General features: G+C 33.4%; 1 protein-coding gene across 1 annotated transcript; it reads right to left on the bottom strand.

The window, feature by feature from the left end:
• Positions 1-9,661: 9,661 nt before the first annotated feature.
• LOC140875078 (lysine histidine transporter-like 8) lies at positions 9,662-12,998 on the bottom strand. The gene is made up of 5 exons (XM_073278625.1): positions 12,503-12,998; positions 11,403-11,536; positions 10,833-11,260; positions 10,601-10,732; positions 9,662-10,311 (listed from the first exon to the last, which is right to left on the bottom strand). The coding sequence occupies exons 1-5, from the start codon at positions 12,883-12,885 to the stop codon at positions 9,823-9,825; spliced, it is 1,566 nt and encodes a 521-aa protein (XP_073134726.1). The 5' UTR covers positions 12,886-12,998; the 3' UTR covers positions 9,662-9,822.
• Positions 12,999-23,547: the final 10,549 nt, after the last annotated feature.

Below are 23,547 nucleotides of genomic sequence, written 5' to 3'. Positions count from 1 at the left end.
TACAGAGGACCAAAATCGTAAAGTGAAAAACTTACAGGACTAATGTAAGGACCCGATATTAATATATTAATTAATTTGTGTGTTAAAAATATGTATTTATAAATATTGGTTTATAGACGATATTAAAATGAATATGTTATTAATAGAGCACACAGGAGTTGAAATAACTCGAACCGGGTCAAGTTTGAACCCCGAATGAATAAAATAAGACATACATTAAAGCAATACATATCTAATTAAATAGATATGGATATATATATTCAGACTGTTTCTCTCTCCTCCATCCGCCTGCATCGCGTCTCGCGTCTTCTTCTTCATTTTTTTTGTTTCTTTTCTTCAAATTTTCCTATCGCTTCAAATCTCCGTATCTCCTTCGTTTTTGGCCGGATTTCAAAAGAAAATATAGTTCTGGAATCCTCTCGACGAGAGCTATCTTTCGGTACCTATATTTCATATTTTTATTGAGATTTCCGGAAACCCGTCGCACCAGCCGCCGTCGTTCACCGCCGTTCGCCGTCGCCGATCGCCGCTGGAGTGTAGAGGGTTGTTGTTTCGGTTGATTAGACCTTTAATTCGAATATTTGAGGTAGATTTCGAGATTAGTGTTTCGAATTTTGGGAATTTTGATTCAATCGACTTTCGATAATTAATATTTGATTTATTATTGGTTGTAGGTATTATATCGGACTCATTTGGAGGTATTGGCTATTTTTCAGAAATTATTCTAGCATTATTTCGAAATTTCAGATTATTTATATTTAGGTAATTCGACTTTTAGAGTCGTATATTCGATATTTGGTCATTAATAGGATGTTTTAATATTAAATATGAATTTTAGGATTTATGAGCAATTTTTCTGGAATTACAGATTCTGAAAATTTGGGATTGGAATATCCGAGAAATATTTGGGATAATTTCTATGGTAAATTAAGAATTGGTTGAGGTACGTATGAGCTGTTTATATTACGACGCCTATAATGGCATGTAATGATATTAAGTATTTTGTAATGAGTGATAACGTGTTTTATGTGCTTATGTGGATTATATGATTGCATTCACTCATTTTACTAATTTTTCATAGTACGTTGAGCCTTGACTCCTTTGATTGCTATTGATATTGATCTCTTGAGATGTATTGAGTCATCGATGGAGCGAGTGACATTATTTATTGCACTCCTGAGTTAGCACGAGACCGAGCGGGTAGCAACCGTGCTCTCGATGCTACGTACGACACTCCTGATGACAGCATGAGGCTGGACGGGTCGCTCCTGTCACCCTCCGATGCTACGTGTATGGATTAGCAGTGATGATTCGAGGTCTGCTGCGTTCCTGGCACGGGTGGCCACTGAGTTTATTGTGATACGATTATTTGGACTCCTTTTGGTATCCCTTATTTCATTGATACCTGTCACGCATTACATTGCATTTCATTGCATTGTACTTGATTTTATTCATGTCAGTTATATTTGTCGTAATTTTTATAGTTCGTCGTACTGGGGTCCGACCCCTTTTTCTTTTTATGTTGTGGTTGTTTGTGATTCCATAGCAGGTTATCCAGGGGGATTTGACGCATCTGGTGGAGCGTCATCTAGTGGTACCCAGTGAGGCGAGCGTGGAGTCGAGTTTCCAGATATATGTATATATATATATATATCAGTTTAGCGAGTTTATATTTGCCGGGGTGATGCCCTGTGTATCTGTATAAATAGTTTTGAACCTTGTTTTGAATTGTTATTTGTGTGATCGAGCCTTGCCGGCTCTGCATGTGTTTAGTCCTGACCAGTGCGGCTATAGGTTTGTAAATTGGAGTTGTGACTCTATTTTCGAGTATATATTGCTGGTTGTGTTGTACAGGTTTTTGGGATGTCCTATTTACGAATAGGTCATGCCGAAATTTCTGTAGGCCCAAACGCAAATTTTTAACTCGTTTTCGTTGTTTACATTAATTAATCCTGGTTGTTTGATCATTAAATATTAAATTAGGACACGGGCCCTTTCATTTGGTATCAAAGCGTATACTGGGATATGCTCGAACTAGAGTCTAGGACACTCGAGTTTAGACACTAACAAAATGGTTGCGTATGTGTGTGACTACTTGTTCTTACGTGACGTACTTGTGGTGTTTATTTTTGAACATATTTGTTAGAACCAGTAGTTCTTGGCTTTAGAATTAGTTTATGAATTCTATTAGAACTCTGAGTTCCTATCATAGTTTTCTGTTTGTTAAGATATTTTTGCCTGTATTTAAATCCTTGTGTCTTGTAGAATGGCACCATGAGGAAGAGGTAGAAAAGGGAAGGAAGTTGTAGAAGAGTCTGCAGCGGAAAATGTTAGAAATCTTGATGATATTGTCAGGAGAAGACGTGGTCGACCAGCTATTCAGCCTCCGAAAGATGTGGAATTAGAGGTGGAACAACAACCACGGGTAAATCCTGACAAAGGAAAAGCGATTCAGGCTGAGGCTGATCCAGTAGCCCGATTGACTGAGAAAATGGGAGGAATACGATTAATAATTTCTCAATTTCAGGAGTTGCGTCCGCAAAAGTTCTTTGGCAATGAAGGAAGTGAGAAAGCTGCTAGTTGGTTGAAAAGTCTCAACAATATGTTTAATGGATTAGAATATCCTGATGACATTCGACTGAAGTTAGTTCCTTTTCAGCTGAAAGATCGAGCGCAACTATGGTGGGAAACGACAGCAGAAACACTTTTTGATTCTGGTGAAAAGATCACATGGGAAGTATTTTGTAAGCAGTTTGCACAAGAATATGCACCACCATCATACTATTCTGCTAAAGAAGATGAATTTAATCTGTTGGTGCAAGGCAATAAATCTGTTGCTGAATATGCTTCTCAGTTTTCTGCTCTTTTGCCTTATGTCCCACATGTTGCAAAGAATGATCGGTCAAAGCTTTCACATTTTCTGAAGGGGCTTACACGAACTATCCACACATTGGTAACTACAGGAACTCCATCAACTTATATGAAAGTCGTAGAAAAGGCAAAGAAGATTGAAGCAAGTCTACTCAGGGGTGAACCACAATCAATCCCAGCAGCTAGTCCTCAAGGAGCTGGAAGTAGTTCACAGACACCAATGGGTTTACCTTCATATCAGCCTATTCAATCTTCTCAGCAAGCAAAAAGGCCTTGGTTTAAAGCTAAGGGAAAACCATTTAAAAAGAAACAGCAGTCTAGTTCATCGAGTTCCAGTGGTAGTCGTGCAGAAAGTTCAGTTGGATCGTCTGGTAGGGTGTACTGTGACAGATGTGGTGGTAAGCATTTGAGTGCACATTGTACAGGATTTCCAGGAACTTGTTATACTTGTGGGCAGGCTGGACATTCGTCTCGAGTATGTCCAAATGCTGGAAGACAGCAATTTCAGCCACAACAGTTTGGCCAGTTTTCTGGACGACCATCATTCAGACCATATGCTCCTGTACCACAGTTTGCTCCTACACAGCCTTATGTTCCAGTACAGTCCACTCAGCAGCCTAAGTATCCATCTCCTCAGAGTCAGCAGCGTTTTCCATGTCCACAGCAGGCTCAAGTCCATGCTATGACTCAGGATCAAGCACAAGATGCACCTGGGGGAGTTATTGCAGGTATTTGTTATATTTTTGAGTATCCTGCACGTATCTTGATAGACACAGGAGCATCTCATTCATTTTTATCTGTTACATTTGTTGATGAGCATGAGATTGCTTTTACTCCGTTATTGGATACTGTGTCTGTTGCTACTCCTGCTGGTGTTTTCTTGATGTCTAATGAGATAGTTTTGAATTGTGTGATTAGATTTGAGGATAAGATAATGATAACCAATGTAATCAAACTAGCTATGTCTGATTTTGACTGTATCTTGGGTATAGATACACTGATGAATTATAGAGCTACGGTTGATTGTTTCCATGGCATTGTGAGATTTAGATCGTATTATGGCAATAAGTGGAATTTTTATGGTAGTGATTCACAATCTCGCATTCCATTAGTATCGGCAATGGAAATGTTTAGATTATTGTCGATAGAAAATGAAGGAATTATGATTTATGCTCTAGATGCGACGAAGGAAGAGAAATTGAAAGTTTCAGATATTCCTGTCGTTAAGGATTTTCCTGATGTATTTCCTGATGAGATTCCGGGTTTTCCGCCTCAAAGGGAAATAGATCTTAGCATTGAATTAATGCCAGGGACAAGTCCTATTTTCCGAGCTCCATATCGATTAGCTCCAGCAGAATTGAAAGAACTCAAGACGCAATTGCAAGATTTCCTGGAAAAAAGGTTATATTAGACCAAGTGTATCACCTTGGGGTGCTCCAGTCTTGTTTGTGAAGAAGAAAGACGGAACGATGAGAATGTGCATCGATTATCGGCAATTGAATCAGGCTACTGTGAAGAATAAGTATCCTTTGCCACGAATTGATGACTTGTTTGATCAGTTGCAGGGTACATCTGTATATTCTAAAATTGATCTTCGTTCCGGATATCATCAACTTCGAGTTCGAGAGGAAGATGTTTCCAAGACAGCATTTCGAACGCGTTACGGACATTATGAATTCTTAGTTGTGCCTTTCGGGTTGACTAATGCTCCAGCGGTTTTTATGGATTTAATGAATCGTGTGTTTCGGGAGTTTATAGATCGATTTGTTATCGTTTTCATTGATGACATTTTGATTTATTCTAAGTCAAGGAAGGAGCATAAAGAACATTTGACATTAGTACTTCAGAAACTCAGAACATCACAATTATATGCTAAGTTTTCGAAGTGTGAATTTTGGCTGGACAGAGTATTATTTCTAGGACATGTGATATCAGCACAAGGGGTATCTGTCGATCCTAGTAAAATTGAAGATGTTCTTAATTGGTCCAGACCAACCAATGTCTCTGAGATTCGTAGCTTTTTGGGTTTGGCTGGATATTATAGGTGTTTCATCAAGGGATTTTCTGAAATAGCTAGGCCTATGACTATATTGACGCAAAAAGATCGACGTTTTGTGTGGACTGAGGAATGTGAAGCTAGTTTTCAGACTTTGAAAGAGAAATTGACTACGGCTCCAGTACTAGCATTACCTTCAGGCTCAGGTGGATTTGTTGTCTGTACAGATGCTTCTTTGAATGGACTGGGTTGTGTTTTGATTCAAAATGGACGCGTGATTGCGCATGTATCTCGTCAATTGAAACCACATGAGACTCGTTATCCAGTTCATGATTTAGAATTGGCTGCCATTGTGCATGCATTGAAAATATGACGTCATTATCTGTACGGTGAACAGTTTGTGATTTATTCCGATCATAAGAGTCTGAAATATTTATTCACACAGTCTGATTTGAATATGAGACAACGTCGATGGTTGGAATTACTTAAGGATTTTGACTGTGATATTCAATACCAGCCAGGAAACGTGAATCAAGTTGCAGATGCTTTGAGCAGAAAAGTTCATACTAAGATGTTGGCATCTTTAACCATTTCTAAAGTTCATGAGCATTTGAGAACTTCAGGATGGACTTATCGAGCTAAAGGTAATCATTTCATAGTTTCATCTATTCAAGTTGAACCACGAATAATTTCAAAAATCAAAGCAGCACAAAAGACTGATCCATATATATCATTTGAAAGAATTAACTCCAGCTGGTCAGTCAGGGAAATTTCTTGTTGCTTCTGATGGATGTTTGCGTTATAATGGTAGACTTGTGGTTCCGAATTTGATAGATTTGAAAGACAATATACTACGAGAAGCTCATTGTAGTCGACATAGTGTACATCCTGGAATTAGAAAGATGTATCATATCTTGAAAGCCCATTACTGGTGGGAAGGTATGAAGAATGATATTTCTGATTTTGTGGCTAAGTGTTTGACGTGTCAACAAGTTAAAGCTGAAAGAATGAGACCAGGTGGTATGTTACTTAGTCTTGAAGTACCACAGTGGAATTGGGAACACATTACTATGGATTTCGTGACACACCTACCTCGATCTAATCGTGGTTGTGATGCCATTTGGGTTATTGTGGATAGATTGTCTAAATCTGCCCATTTTATTCCATATGATCGTACTTGGACATATACGAAAATGGCGAAAATGTACATTGATCAGATAGTGCGATTGCATGGTGTGCCAGTTACTATAGTATCAGACCGTGATCCCAGATTTACTTCTAAGTTTTGGTCTAGTTTGCAATCAGCTTTGGGTTCTAAATTGGCCATGAGTACTACCTATCATCCACAGACAGATGGTCAATCTGAAAGGACTATTCAGACACTTGAAGATTTATTACGAGCTGTTGTGATGGATTTTAGTGGTGGTTGGCAAGAATCTTTAGCTTTGGTGGAATTCTCTTACAATAACAGTTACCAAGTATCTATCGGGATGGCGCCATTTGAAGCCTTGTATGGCAGAAAATGTAGATCTCCGATCTGTTGGGAAGAAGTAGGAGAACGACAGTTGTCAGGACCAGAGTTTATTCAAGAGATGAAAGAAAAAGTTGAACTGATCAGGAAAAGAATGAAAGCAGCCCAGGATCGTCAAGCCAGCTATGCTAATAACAGACGTAGACCTTTAGAATTTCAGGTTGGCGATTTTGTTTTCTTGAAAGTATCACCATTTCGTGGTACTATGAGATTTGGGCGTAAAGGGAAATTAGCTCCTCGTTATATCGGTCCATACGAGATTGTTGAGAAGATTGGTATTTTAGCGTATCGTTTGAACTTGCCGCAGAGTTTGTCTGCGATACATGATGTATTTCACGTATCTATGCTGCGGAAGTATGAACCAGATCCTTCTCATATCTTGAGGGCTGATGATGTGGAGTTGGATAGTTCCCTTAGCTATGTTGAGTATCCAGTGCAGATTCTTGATCGTAAAAAAAAGCAACTGAGGAACAAGACGATTCCTTTGGTTATGGTGGAATGGAGTAGACATGGGAGAGAAGAAGCTACATGGGAATTGGAGTCTCGAATGCATCAAGAATGGCCTCATTTGTTTGACAATGTCATGAATTATGCCATGTACTCTGATTTCCCTATGTACTATCAGTGATAGATGCTTGACTATGTGTATAAGTTTGATGTGTGTTTGATTTCGAGGACGAAATCTTGTTTTAAGAGGGAGAGAAATGTAAGGACCCGATATTAATATATTAATTAATTTATGTGTTAAAAATATGTATTTATAAATATCGGTTTATAGACGATATTAAAATGAATATGTTATTAATAGAGCACACAGGAGTTGAAATAACTCGAACCGGGTCAAGTTTGAACCCCGAATGAATAAAATAAGACACACATTAAAGCAATACATATCTAATTAAATAGATATGGATATATATATTCAGACTGTTTCTCTCTCCTCCATCCGCCTGCATCGCGTCTCGCGTCTTCTTCTTCATTTCTTTTGTTTCTTTTCTTCAAATTTTCCTATCGCTTCAAATCTCCGTATCTCCTTCGTTTTTGGCCGGATTTCAAAAGTAAATATAGTTCTGGAATCCTCTCGACGAGAGCTATCTTTCGGTACCTATATTTCATATTTTTATTGAGATTTCCGAAAACCCGTCGCACCAGCCGCCGTCGTTCACCGCCGTTCGCCGTCGCCGATCGCCGCCGGAGTGTAGAGGGTTGTTGTTTCGGTTTATTAGACCTTTAATTCGAATATTTGAGGTAGATTTCGAGATTAGTGTTTCGAATTTTGGGAATTTTGATTCAATCGACTTCCGAGAATTAATATTTGATTTATTATTGGTTGTAGGTATTATATCGGACTCGTTTGGAGGTATTGGCTATTTTTCAGAAATTATTCTAGCATTATTTCGAAATTTCAGATTATTTATATTTAGGTAATTCGACTTTTAGAGTCGTATATTCGATATTTGGTCATTAATAGGATGTTTTAATATTAAATATGAATTTTAGGATTTATGAGCAATTTTTCTGGAATTACAGATTCTGAAAATTTGGGATTGGAATATCCGAGAAATATTTGGGATAATTTCTATGGTAAATTAAGAATTGGTTGAGGTACGTATGAGCTGTTTATATTACGACGCCTATAATGGCATGTAATGATATTAAGTATTTTGTAATGAGTGATAACGTGTTTTATGTGCTTATGTGGATTATATGATTGCATTCACTCATTTTACTAATTTTTCATAGCACGTTGAGCCTTGACTCCTTTGATTGCTATTGATATTGATCTCTTGAGATGTATTGAGTCATCGATGGAGCGAGTGACATTATTTATTGCACTCCTGAGTTAGCACGAGACCGAGCGGGTAGCAACCGTGCTCTCGATGCTACGTACGACACTCCTGATGACAGCATGAGGCTGGACGGGTCGCTCCTGTCACCCTCCGATGCTACGTGTATGGATTAGCAGTGATGATTCGAGGTCTGCTGCGTTCCTGGCACGGGTGGCCACTGAGTTTATTGTGATACGATTATTTGGACTCCTTTTGGTATCCCTTATTTCATTGATACCTGTCACGCATTACATTGCATTTCATTGCATTGTACTTGATTTTATTCATGTCAGTTATATTTGTCGTAATTTTTATAGTTCGTCGTACTGGGGTCCGACCCCTTTTTCTTTTTATGTTGTGGTTGTTTGTGATTCCATAGCAGGTTATCCAGGGGGATTTGACGCATCTGGTGGAGCGTCATCTAGTGGTACCCAGTGAGGCGAGCGTGGAGTCGAGTTCCCAGATATATGTATATATATATATATCAGTTTAGCGAGTTTATATTTGCCGGGGTGATGCCCTGTGTATCTGTATAAATAGTTTTGGACCTTGTTTTGAATTGTTATTTGTGTGATCGAGCCTTGCCGGCTCTGCATGTGTTTAGTCCTGGCCAGTGCGGCTATAGGTTTGTAAATTGGAGTTGTGACTCTATTTTCGAGTATATATTGCTGGTTGTGTTGTACAGGTTTTTGGGATGTCCTATTTACGAATAGGTCATGCCGAAATTTCTGTAGGCCCAAACGCAAATTTTTAACTCGTTTTCGTTGTTTACATTAATTAATCCTGGTTGTTTGATCATTAAATATTAAATCAGGACACGGGCCCTTTCAACTAAAAAAGTTAATTTTCCTAATAAAAATTACAATTCTTGCATAATATAAATTTTCACAACCAAAAATTATCTATTTTAACTCTTCAATTTTTTTTTTTAATTTTAAAGTTATTTATAGTTTAAATTAGCTCACTTGTGCATAACAATTCTTTTTTTTTAAAGAAATATATATTATACGATTATAAATATAGACAGATACTAAGTTTTTTTTTTATAATGCAAAAAAATTTTATAAGATAATCTCACAAATTAATTTTATTAAACTAATAAAAAAATATTTTTTTAATATCAAAAATATTATTTTTAGCTACAAATATACACAACTTTCCCTCTTCAAATCCTTTTTTGTTACGAAATATGTTTTCTCACGAGATCAATAGATTGGGTTTGATGCATATACTTTTTCCAACTAGTATTTCTTTTATCTAAACTAATATTTTCTCAAAGTATTCCTTAATGATTGTTTTTGCACTAACATAATCACATAAAAACATGAAATCCATGAGCTTAACAATTTCATTAATAATTGTGTTTGTGAATTTTACTTCAAATAACTTCACATGTAAACCACAAGAAACAAACAATAATTGATACATGCTCCCAATAATAAGTTTTTACAACAAAATTTTACAATTTTTTCCCACTAGAACCATACAAGATGATGGTTATGTAACATCCACCATGATCAAAAACCACAATTGTAAAAACACCCTGAACCTGAAATAACAGCGCCAAATCAAACCAGACAGGATCCATTTCATTCTTAGTTAGGAGGCTTAAAAAATTTTAGTTTCATTCCACTGTTCACCATGCTCCAAATGCCTCCAATGGAGAATGCCAAGCTAAAAGCAATACCCAGCCAACCCAGTGTCCAGTTAAAATACCAGCCGAAGCTGTATTTCGTTGGTTTTTTAACAAGAACCCACATGAAACACGGGTATGCGAACGTGACTGGCAGAGTCAGCCCTCCTAATAAGCCTGCGAGACTAGACAAGAATGGAAGCGCCACGCCGATGAACAAGGAGATGAACCCGTAAAACACTCTGAAACCTGATCGGACCCAAACTGAGCAAGGTCGATTGGTCCGGCTCGTGTAGCCTGCTTCAAAGCTGTCGAATACTGGCATTGAGTATATCTGGAAGCTACTCAAGCAACTAAACACGACGAGAAGAAATGTCATGGCAAGAAGTCCCCTTGATATGTCGTGAACATGGAATGCGAATAGCGCGTTGAGAATCCCTCCAGAAGGCATCTGCAACAATCAGAAAAGCATTGAGTATGGTTACAAAGGATCATTACAGATGTTAAGCTGCAGCAATTGCATTTTCTATCATGTATATCTATACATGTGGCATCGTCATGTCACTCTGACTTAAAATATTTGAATTGCGACGTCACTGTCAACCACCATAACATCTGTGCAATATAATAGATGCCAGGCCCTATGGTGATTCGGTTCACCTAGAGTTGTATCTATCTTGTGTCCAATTTAATATTTTCAAGAGAACCATTTTTCAAAACTGGCGAAGCACCATACTTACAAGGTTTCCATAAGCCCAATAACCTCCAATGGCAACCGGGAAGACGCACATGGCAACAAAGACGTAGGCGACCTTTGCTCCCCTCCACATTGGCATATGAGATGGTTTCTTGAAAGTCGATGGCATTGTTGCCTAAAAAAACATCGTATAGACTCTTTTCAAAATCTGGATGTATGTATTGTGCATTCAAGTATAATCAAAGTCACTACTTGTGTAAGGAGATGGGACAGACCTGAATCTCCAGGGCTAAATTATGGCCCCTGAATGCAAATGCTATGATTCCAAGTGCATTCAAGACGGAAAACAGGGAAGCTGTTGCAGTAGGCAATGAGATTGGTTGATATGAGATGGTCGGTGGTCTCGGTTGGCTGACAGAGAGCACCCACACCATAGTCGAGTATGTGATGGCTGTGACAGCACCTACGAGCGAAAGTCCTGCTATGGAGTTGAGATTCGGGAGTTGGGATAATACGATACAAAGGGTCGTGAAAACCAGGTACCACTCTACAGTTGTTAAAGGATTCGATGAACAAAGTGGACCACAAACAATCTGAAAGAATAATTTCATGGTCTCCCCTCCGACCAGAATCAGAGCTGTTGCAGTGCCAGCTGATAAGTAAACGGTGGGAAAGAGAGCAAGCCAGACACCCAATCGTTCACCTAAAAACAAAACTCGTACAAAATGTAAGAGCTTTTGCGCGAAATAATAACATCTTAATAATTTTTAAGGTAAAAATGTTTTTTGTGACTAGTGTGATTAAATTTTCAACTTTTTTCCCCAAAAATAAGCATCTGCACTCACCAAATGCTGCTTGTGCAAGTTCTACATATCTATTGTATCGTTTTCCAGGGACGGCTTCATGCAGCTGAACCAGAATCCACAATGTGTACAATTGCCAAACATAGGCTATTATTAAGGAGATTATTCCCCAACTCCTGCATGGAAATATATTTAATGGTCTTTAAACCAAATATTCCAAAGATCCATGATAAAAACCACCACATCACTCAATGTAGTGAATTTAGCCGAGACACAGCACAACATATATACGAGTTTCAACACTACAAAACAACTCGGTGTGGTTCATTGTCAAGTCGAGGTCCCACTTTGTTCTATGCTAAACTATTGGTTTTAATCAAGAATCTCTGCACTACTGGGGGAAAAAAATCATAAAACTGAGCATTTGGAAAAAGAAACGGGCACGCTGAAATTTTTAAAACAGAAATAATAATCCCAGATATTAATCAAGTGTAAAGCAATTGCACTCTCTGGATTTCCATAAGATATCATAATTCTTGGACCCAGTTGAAGCGGCATTCATATTTGAAAAAGCAAAAAGTGAAAGCATTTGCCAAAGAATATATCTTTGGTTTCGATTCAAATCATGTTCATGATGGCATTTGGAAAAAAGGTGAGAAAAAAATATCATGGCTTAAAGTAAATCGCCCAGTGGAGCCACAAATGTGCTGGAATGACAACAAGAATACAAGATTCGAATTAATGAGGATTGAAAAGACAAAACGCAAAGTTTCATCAAAGAAATTGTTTTCAGCGTTTCATTAGTAACAGGGTTAATTGATAAGGAAAAAAGAAAGTTTTCTTCAGGATAATTATAATGCTCTGGACTCCAGATGAACCCAAGAAACGAGAGAATTGAAATAAATTAAGTACTGTCTGAAAGAGACCAAGCAGAATCAATTGGAAAGTGACCACAAAATGCTATCTTGAACGTGTTGAATAGACCCCAAAAAGGGGAGAGAGGTTGAAAGAAAATGCAGCTGAAGTTAATTCCGCCAACCCTCTTTAATGCAACAACACAATGAAAAATCTTCGGAACCGTTAAAAAAAAGAATTATTTTTGAGGCCATTTTCAAGAAGCACAAAAGAAAAAAAGAACTCACCATCCAAGAAAAGAGAAAGCAACAGGCAAAACCAAAGCCTGGAACCCAACACCAGCATTGAGATTGTGAAAAGCAGCGTAATGCGCATTCCCATTCCGCGACTCGGTAATGGGGAGCCATGCATCTTGAGGATTAAGCTTAGTCAAATGCCCGACTTCCTCCAAATAGCACTTCATATTAACCAAGACCCTTTTCATCGGAGTGCCTATGGGGCTCAAAAACCTCGGAGATATGAACGAAGTCGGCGTCCATGACTTGGTCGTGGCGCCAGCCGCCGCCGACCCCCGCGGCGATCTCTGTCCGGATGGAGTGAGTATCTCTGGAGTGGAGGTTCGGGGAGTCGCCGGAATCGATAAAAGCTCAGTCTCCGGCCTCTCCTCCATGATTATTGAAGTGGGTTCCCTTCTCTTTTTGCTTTCAAGCGTTTGTTGTTTTCGGAGCCAGGAGTTACAGAGGAGCAGAGTGAGTGTGCGTGTGTGGGACAGAAGCGAGTGGAAAAGCCAGAAGAATAATAATTTATAGCGGGGAAAGACTTATTACTGCCTGGGCGGTGACATGCAAAATTAATGTGTGAAAAAAAGTGTGTGAGAGTCTGTGAAAAATGTGATCTTGGCCATTGGTGGCCTCTGCCTCTCTTCTTGCACGAATCTCCATGAACCTTGCTGATGTGTGTTTTGTTGACCACTTTGTGTTGAATTTTTTGTTCGGTGATTTAATCCATTTTACCGTTGGTAATTTTAAATGAATTGATTGATTCCAAAAAAAAAAAAAAAAAAAGTTATTTATACCAAATAATCCTTTCAAATAAAAAAAATGTACACTTCTCTCCTATAAAATTTTAATAGGCATGTTCATCCTGAGCTTTTATAAAATTAGCACACTCGCTCCTTCAGATGAGTGATTGTTGCGCACGCGCTCCTCATGCGACTGGACAAATATTTTGATATTTTTTTTTGCACAAAATACCTTTATGAAATATTAAAAATTCATATTTGACCCCTGAGAGTATAATTTTTAAATATATTGAATCCATAATTTATAATTTTTATTAAAATTCAATTATAAATATTTAGCAAACATTTTTTGTTTTATTAATTTTTATTTTTTATTTTAAATGTATTATCATTAATTAATTATTTTCTAAAAAATATTATTACTTTATCCTGCTATCATTATTTTATTAAAATCACTTCGTATTTTCAACTTTTTCATTAAACATGCATTCATAAACAAGGATTTAAATAATTTCAAGTACCAAAATATTGAACTAAACTGATAAGTTCAAACATATTGTTTTTTCGATTAAGGAATATATATTATTGAACCAAAATTTAAATTTTTCGAGAAAATGCATTGCACAATTTTTAATAAATAATAATAAATAACATGGTTATATAATTCTAAATCGAAAAATTAATATTCATGAACTTATCATTTTGGTTCAATATTTTGGTACTTTTAGATATTTATATCCTTATTTTTTAATAATGTTTAATGAAGAAGTTAAAAACACGAAATGATTTAATAAAATAATGATAACGAGATAAAGTAATAATATTTTTTAGAAACAAATTAATTAAGAATTAAAAATTAATAATTAATAAAATTTAAAATGTTTTAAAAATATTTTATAATTGGATATTAATAAATATTATGTATTATTATTTAATGCAAATTCTGCAATGCATTTTAAAAAATTTAGATTTTGGTTCAAAAATATATAGTCCTAAATTTAAAAGTAATATGCATGAACTTATTATTTTGGTTTAATATTTTGTTACTTTTAGGTATGTAAATCTCGTTTATGAATGCATGTTTAATTGAGAAGTTGGAAACAAAAATTGAATTTAATAAAATAATGATAGCAAAATAAGATAATAATATTTTTTAATAAATAATTATTTAATCATAATAAATTTAAATTTAAAATAAAAATTAATAAAACGAAAAGTGTTTGCTAAATATTTTATAGTTGGATTTTAATAAAAATTGTGTATCATAGTTGAATAGATTTAAAAATTATACTTTTAGGAGGTCAAATATGCATTTTTAATATTTCACAAGGGTATTTGGTGCAAAAAAATATCAAATGTTTGCCCAGTCCCATGAGAAGCGCGTGCGCAACAATCACTAATTTGAAGGGGCGAGTGTGCTAATTTTATAAAAGGCCGGGGTTGAAGATGCCTATTAAAATTTTACAGGGGAGAAATGTGCATTTTTAATATTTCACAGGGGTATTTGGTGCAAATAACTCAAAAAAAAATGCCAAGAATAAATTTCACTTCTTTAACTTAAGATAATTTATTGAAAATGCTTGATTTTATGTTGAGTAATTCTGAAATCCACTTGAAAACTATAAATTTGGAATCGGGAATTCGAAATACTGTCATAGTTCAAATCCATCGATTAATTTTTCATCCCACCCCGCCTCTCCAACTCGCGAGTTTTGGTTTGTTGCAGGTCGGCTTGCCTGCAAACCTCATTGACGGACACATGATATTTTAACATAAAACTTAAAAGTAATACCCTCATCTTATATCCAATTATATAATTTTAATTTAGTTATACGTAATCCATATAGTTTTATAAGCCTCAATATGTTTGAATCAATTTTAATTTTTTGGATGTAACATTATGATATTATCCTTTAACTAAAATGAACTAGATTTCATTTAACATGTTTGTTGGTGGGCAACAAATGTTTCATTTGCTAACGAGGGATGACACATTATTATAAAATAATAAATAATAGATAATATAACAGATAATGATAATAGATATATATTGTGAAATTATTTAACTAAATAACTTTTGTTTGATTATAATTTTGAAATATAATCTTTTCAATTTTTTTCTCTTGTTTTGTTTTGTTTGTTTTTTTTTTTTTTTTTGTTTGAAGGTCATTTTGCACAAAAAAAAAAAAATTGAAAGAAGGTGTGTAGAAGGAGACCAGGAAAATTTTTAATTTTTGTTCAATTCCATCTAATGAAACTTACTGTTATTTATTTTTTTCTAATATATATATATTAATAATATAAATATTTAATTCAAATTTGTAAAGAATGAATCCATCAAATACAAGTGGTCACTTCAATCAAGTACGTGAGATTTGTCATATCATTATGCATGTGTTCTTGCTTGGAACAAAAGCAAAACACTGCACCCATTTCTCTTCACGCCATTGGGACAAAACACATTAAATTTTCTTTATTAAAGGTAGCACGCCACAATGTCATGTGGTCTAGAAAAATTGATATATTTTTTCCCTTATGTTTACCTTATTTTATTTTTAAAAAAAAAAATCATGACAACACTGTAATTTGACTTTAGTGTTGAATAATTTGGGGGGAAATGGAAGCTTCTCAATTTTATAGATCACTTGATTTTTAGTTATTTATTTTTTCATAAAAAAACAAAATATTGGTCATTTTCAAAAAATGCAGAAATAGACAATTTTTTTATCATTAACTTATGTGCTATACTGGAGTGATTTTATCCTATATGACATATGTTATATATTAGAGTGCCTAGTATAACATATGGTGTGGTCAAATTTTAGTTTTTGTATTTTTAATTTTTTACGTTAGTTTACATTAAAAATGTGAGGGACTCGATTATATAATGATTGTGGTTGTAACCATTGACTAGCCCTTTGGTATATTTCGAAATGTTGTTGTAATCAAATAAGAATAACCGATACTATAATGTGTTTGTCTGGTTTGATTACATATATCATTCGAGAAAAAGAAGAATTTGATTAATAATTTGCTTATTATATATGCATGTTTGCTTGTAAAATAATTGGGCCGTCAATAAAGAATATCAGGCCCATTTCGGATGCTTTTATTGGTTTCAATATGTTTTTTGATGTATGATTGGGTATTTGGGTTTCAGTATTTCCTTGGACATCCTACAAACAAACACACACATATATATATTTTTATACTTCTATATATATATACTTATTTAAAGATACAAATAACGCTACAAACAAATCGAATTGACTCAAAAAATATTTGATTTTGATACCTTGTGAAATTATTTTAACCCGAACCCGTTCATTATGGGTTTATAAGGGTTGACCCAATTATGGGATTATTATTAGAAGGTAAGGTCTAGCCAAGTTCTCTACGTGTTAGGTCTTGCCATGACCTGAGCTGCCTCTAATGGGCCTACCCGAGCTGGGCCTAATGGGCCGCATATACCTTTTATAGTTTAAGTAGGACTCATATGCATACAAGATAAGCTTTATCATTTACAGATGTTCACGAGATAAATATAAGTTTTAAGGTGGTCCAATGAATGAGGAGTCCTACCTCAGGACTAGTTCTACTTCGACTAGGTAACTTGCTCATCCTACTTTTATAAATACAGGTATTGTTATGGTTTTATTCATTCATCAATACTCACTCTCAATTCACTTTTACACACACATATTTTTCTGTTTTTTCATTCATCATACCCTCTGCCTTCGAAATACTGACTTAGGCATCGGAGAGGTCACGCCAAAACACTTTCGGCGCCCCTTTGACCTAGCTATTTCTTGTGCAGAATTCACTGGTGCCCGACCCGACCTCCTTTGAAGAAGGATCCATTCTACCAAACCGAACCCGAAGAAAATTTTTGACTTCATCAAATTCATATTCGAAATTATTGAATCCAATCCGAGATTTAACACAATAAAACTACTTCTATGTTTAAACTTAGAATCAAATTATTTGTTTCGACAGTTCGCGAGTCATTTCCAAACTTAAATAATATTTTATAATATACCAGGTATATTTAAAACATTTCGAATATTTATTTCGACCAAATAGTATCTCACTTAAGATGCTAGATCAACTACAAAAGGAATATAAATTTTGTATAAAAAGATGACAAAGTAATACAATTTGATATAATAAAAAAATTAAAATTTATTTTAATGGAAATTTGACAATTTTCATAGAAAGTGGGGTAGTGGCATCAAAGTTTGTGACCTGTCCAAAACAAAACAAACAAAAAAATATAATAAAACGAAGTTGGCAGAGATAAAGTAATTGAAGTTACTTGCATTTTGATGGTTTCAAACTTTCAATGAGATTATTGTGGCGTGAAGAAAATTATAATTATTAATTAGTATATATATATATATAAAAGAAATAAAGGGAGAGACACGGGGAACATATTGACTTTAAATATAATATAAACTATACCGAGTAGATGTGTCTTAGTACTATAATCTCAACTTGCGAAGGAAGCAGAACAGAATAAATAAAATGGTTGTAAACTAGATTGGTAGTTAGGAGTCGTTAGAAGTGTAAATATTTTTTTATGACGTCAAAGAATCAAAACTCGCATAAAAAATTTGACAAATGAATTTTAGATTACACATATCTTGTATGACACCATAATTATAGTTGAAATTGCATAACTTGATATACAATAGATTTGAAATTCACGCCAATTTTGTCGATCCAAACAAATAAAATTCTTTGAAATACATCTCAAATACATTGATCTAAACACACGAATAAAGAAAAAACGAGAAAATACGTATGTATACATTTGTATTATATCTAAAACATCTTCTTAATTATTTTCTAATTCCTACCCTTAGTCTTCAATCTTCGTTATTGAATTCTTTATTTCTTTGACTGCTGTTGTAGAGGAGAAAGACAATCTCGACTATGTCACATAACGATTAGTGTTATTTTGATCTTTTTTATTTAGAAATTATTTGAAATTTTTTAATTATGCTAATTAATTTTTAAGTTGTAAAATCTGTCATTATTTACAATGAAATAATTGTTTTAAACATTGTATTACTAATTTTATTGGTCGTATCTGAACCCTCCTACGTTTCCAAAAATGCAATTTAAAGTTTTTGACGAATTTAATTACTCCAACATTTAAATAATACAAAATAAGAAAATTATTATTATATTATTCCTTATCTTTAAATAAATGTATTTACATTTAATTTTGATATATAATATAATTGATAACTTTTATATAGATATTTTACGTAATAGAATAGTTATTTGTAAATAGTATCATTTGAACGGGTAAGAGATGAATATTGTATTAAGTGTAAGAATTACACTTTTATGTACAAAATACATGTAAAAGTAATTAAGTCTAAACTGAAATAAAATTTAGGGTTAGAAATATCTTAGAGTAATGTTTTAAAAATAAATAAAATGGTTATAGCGAAGTTATAAATATAACTCAAATCATCAATATATTATTTTATTTTATTTTTTTAGGCTCATAATTTTTTTTTAAAAAATAAGTATAACGTGGCACGGTTCGATTCGATTCGATCCGATCCATATTTATAATGAATTTTTTTTAACATAAAAATCAGTGTTTTCATTAGTCGGGTCAGATATTAGATCTGTCGCACAAAATTGACTCGTAAGATTGTTACACAAGAGTTCTGTGCGTGTTAAAAAATTTGGAGTTAGACATCGTTTGATTGGATGTATTATTAATCTATGTATAACTTGTCTCATTCAATCTCGCGTTATTCTTGTCATATTATTTATCTATTTATTAATTATTAATTTTACATCAATCAAATCATTAATAATTTATCTTACATCAATCAAATCATTGAATTTAAACTACTATACTATCCCTTATAAAATAATATTATTTATATTTTATTTATTGTTACAAGATCAAAATAATAATTAATTATTTTATATAAAATTTAATCAACCAAATCAAATAAACTATAATTTATCAATCAAATCAAATACTATATCAACTATTATTATTTATTTATTTTTTATTACATTATATTACTTATCTATGTATTATTTATCTCATCACTCAAACCAAACCGCACCTTAGATTATTTTAGTGATAACTCGAACATTATTTGACGGTAAATTTATATTGCATGTTACAAGATTTGACTAATTACGTAGGATTATAACACCTCAAGTACTTGTATAATTAATTATATTTATGAATCCACTTGTGTTGGACAGCTCATCCGCCAATCTTCGTTGAATTTATTGATGATGCATGCGCATGCATCATATTACTACCCGACTGGGTTCGTTCCACCCTATCATATGATATACGTAGCCGGAGCTATTCATTGTTTGACATGTGTCCAACTATTAATTTATTTTATAATTTTATAGTCTTTTATTTTTTACCCTCCCACATTCTAAATTAAATTTTGTTCATGGCTAGATGGAAAAATTAATTTCTTGTTTTTATAGAAAACATCATCTCTTTCCTCTTACATGTTTGGCATTTCTTGGATGAAATTTCAATGATTAAGAATAATAATATTACAGTTTGTTTTAAGTGATAAGATAAAAGAAAAATTGTTTTTTTGGTCATGTATGTTTGTCACTTTGTGATTTTGGTCCTTTATATTTTCAGATTGCAGTTTTAGTCCGCTATCTTTATTTTTTTGGCAATTTTAGTCATTTTTCCGATGTGACGCTGACGTGACACCAATTCAATGCTGATGTGGAGCTGACGTGTACAGTGCCATGTCAGCATTTTCGAAAAAAAAAGATCGAAATTGCCAAAAATCGAAACATACAGGACTAAAACTAAAATGTGAAAACATAAAGGACCAAAATCGCAAAGTGACAAGCATACATGACTAAATTTGCAATTTTCTCATAAGATAAATAATACAGAGATAAGTAATATAATGTAATAAAAAATTAAATAAGATATGATAGTTAATATATTATTTGGTTTGATTGATAGATTATAGTTTGTTTGATTTACCTGACAAAATTTTATAGAAAATAAATAATTAATCGATAGATAAATAATATGACAAAAAACATGATATTGAATAAATAAGTTATACATATATTAATAATATGTCAAACAAAACCGTACCTAATATATTGAAAAATTGAGATACTGAACTATATACTAAAATTCAATTTTTCCTAACATGAATTCATAATTTTTAATTATCTACTTTTAAAAAAAATTAATAATATTTCATTTATAATTTCTAAAATAATCAATTAGATATAAACTAAACTAGGAAAAAAAATTTATGAGACGGTCTCATGACTCAATTTTATGAAACGAATCTCCTATTTGGGTTACTCATGAAAAGTATTAATTACTTTTTATGCCAAAAATATTACTTTTTAATGTAAATATGGGTAATGTTGACCTAATCTAAAACTATTATCATGTAAATTTTGTAGCTTACGAAACACCGAAAACACTTAAGTTTCGTTTGGACATGTACTTTAAAAACGTTTTTAGTGTTTTATAAGTGAAAAAAACTTAAAGTATTTGTTTGGATAAAATTTTTGTAAAATATTTTTTAAAAAATATTATCCAATTATAGTTTTAAAGAACACTTGAGAGGTGTTTTTAGAATGGAACTATAAAAGGTAGAGATGAACATATTACCTTTGACATGTAAAATGTTTTTTATAGAATAATTGTCCAAACACATATTTATTCTTAAAACAACTTTTAAAACTTTTTTATGAAGCATTTTCTTTATCTTTTTTTTATAGGAGGATAGCGTTTTCTTTATCTTTTTTTTATAGGAGGTTAAGGCATTTTGAGACTAAAATTAGTGTTTAACATGAATTTTTAGTCTTTTTAGGTGTATGTGAATTAAATTATCAGATTTTAACACAAATTTTGTAATTTCCAAGCTTGATAAAATGAGTATAGGAAAAAATGAGCAAAACATGCATGGATTTAAGTTAAAAATCGTATGTTTATCACACTCAATTTCTCACACCAAACAGAGTCTTAATGTTAAGATTATTAGATCATGTGATCTCCTCACATAATTAATTGAAAACTCTAACATCACATGCATGTTGATGATCGAAATATTAAAATTTCACCTATCGTAATTTACCCGTTATGTAACTAACGTTAAAAAAAATTTAAATTTTAATTAACTACATACTTCAATTCTTGTGTGCTAAATTGTCATGATGTCATACACAATATATGCAAAGACGAAATACACACACCATCAACTACCGTCGACTAGTCTAAGGATGTGGCGAGTTGGTGTGAACATATATTCTATGTGGACTACAATTCTAATTTTCGGGTCAGATGCATTTTAACTTGATGACTAGTTGATTAGAAATCTAGTCAACTTCTTGAGATACTAGCACGAGACCCAATATAAGCACGATATGCAATATATCGATCACACGGTAAATAAGTCGAATCAAGCATTTTTATAATAATATTTTTGAAATAAAAATAATATTTTAATTCAACTCAATATATGTTACACGATTTTTTTTGACTTAAAAAATAATAATGTTAACTCAAATCAACATATATTACACAATATTTCTTCACAACCTAACTAACAAAAGTTGATATTTTGTATTGAAAAAATAATAATTCAAATATAAAAAAATATAATTAGTTTGAACTCAAATCAAATAATTATATACTACACAATATTTCATCACAACATATATATACCTAATAAAAATTGATATTTTTTCGGTTAAAAATAATATTTTAAACATAAAAAATTAATATTTTTATAAGTTAAGTCGAATTAGAGATCGTATCACAAAGTCGAATCATGAAACGATCTTATGAAAGTTTTGCTTATTAATTTCGAGTGATAGGACGGAAAGATACATAAATATGTGCGTTTCATATCAATTTGGTTGCAGTCCATTTAATCTCGACGATAGACAACATATATAATATTTTTAAGTAAAATTCATTAATAAATAAATTGAATTTAATTTAATTTTTGATGGTATAAATTGAAGTTAGTCTTATTGTTACGCCTTAAACGCATACAAATTTCGTGTTATGAGATTAATGTTTTTAATGCATTAACAAGTCTCATAATATTATGTTTTGATGATTACAAAACTCGGTTAATTGTTACTAACCATTTAAAGTGAGATTTTGCAGATTAGATTTATTGAAAAATAAATTATTGGAAGTTATTTGAAGCTATACATGTATTTATAAAGTCTTGTATTGCTCATTGAATGGATGGAACATTGTTAAGAGATATGAAGAAAAACAAGAAGAAGCCAAAGTATAGAGCAGCAACTTCCGAAATTTACTGAAAATTTTCTATGACTCCAAATCAAATCTTCACCGATCATAATCTAGATAAAGAAGTGTTACAAGTACTGTCCAAATTTGAGAGCAATCCAACGGCTAGAATGAGAGATATGAATTTTTCCATATATACTACACAGTACCCACTTCTGCAAAGAACGAAACCATGAAGAATCTACTTCAGAAAATAACTGGGAATGTTTGAGAAATCAAAATCAAATCTCCACTGATCAGATCCAGTATTATGATGTTATAAAGCTTATGTCCAAATTTCAGGTCAATCCAACGGATGGATTAAGAGATATGAATTTTTCAAATTTATTGCACAGAACAGGTTCGAAAACATGATGAAGCGACTTCCGAAAATTACTGGAAATGTTTGACTGTTCAAATCAAATCTTCACCGTTCAGAATGAAGATCTGGATGTTTTAAACCTTCAGTTCAAATTTCAGATCAATCCAACGGTTAGACTGGAAGATATTATTTTTCCACAAAATCCGCTCAGTGCTGGGAAAAAGATGGCAGCGGCGCCGAACACTTTTTGTCTCTCCTTGACTTCTTAACACACGCTCCAAGCACTCAAATCAGATTCAAATCTTTGCCAACTATAAATAGAGGCCATCCAAGTTCATTTGAAGACATCTCAACTCATCTCTTCTCTCCTTTGCAAGCAATTTCTCACTATCAAAGTGTTTGTGTGATATATTTGAGAGTGTTTGTAAAAATAGTTTGTGAGTTGGTTGTGCTATTGTTGTAAACACTTGAGTGTGAAGCCAAGTGTGTTGTGCTATCGTTGTAAGCACTTGAGTGTGAAGCCAAGTGTTGTGTTGAGACTATCCTTGGAGCCCTTAAGGCCAAGTGTTCGAGTTGTATCGGCGCGGTGATCGTGTTGAGTTGTACGGCTATCCTTAAAGCCATCAAGGCCAAGAGTTGAAGTGCTAGTGGATCCTTGGTTAATCAATCTTAACCAAGAAGGGGAGACGTA

The sequence above is a fragment of the Henckelia pumila genome, chromosome 1 (assembly GCF_033568475.1).
Source record: "Henckelia pumila isolate YLH828 chromosome 1, ASM3356847v2, whole genome shotgun sequence".
Classification (NCBI taxonomy): domain Eukaryota; kingdom Viridiplantae; phylum Streptophyta; class Magnoliopsida; order Lamiales; family Gesneriaceae; genus Henckelia; species Henckelia pumila.
This window is presented reverse-complemented; position numbering and strand designations above follow the sequence as displayed.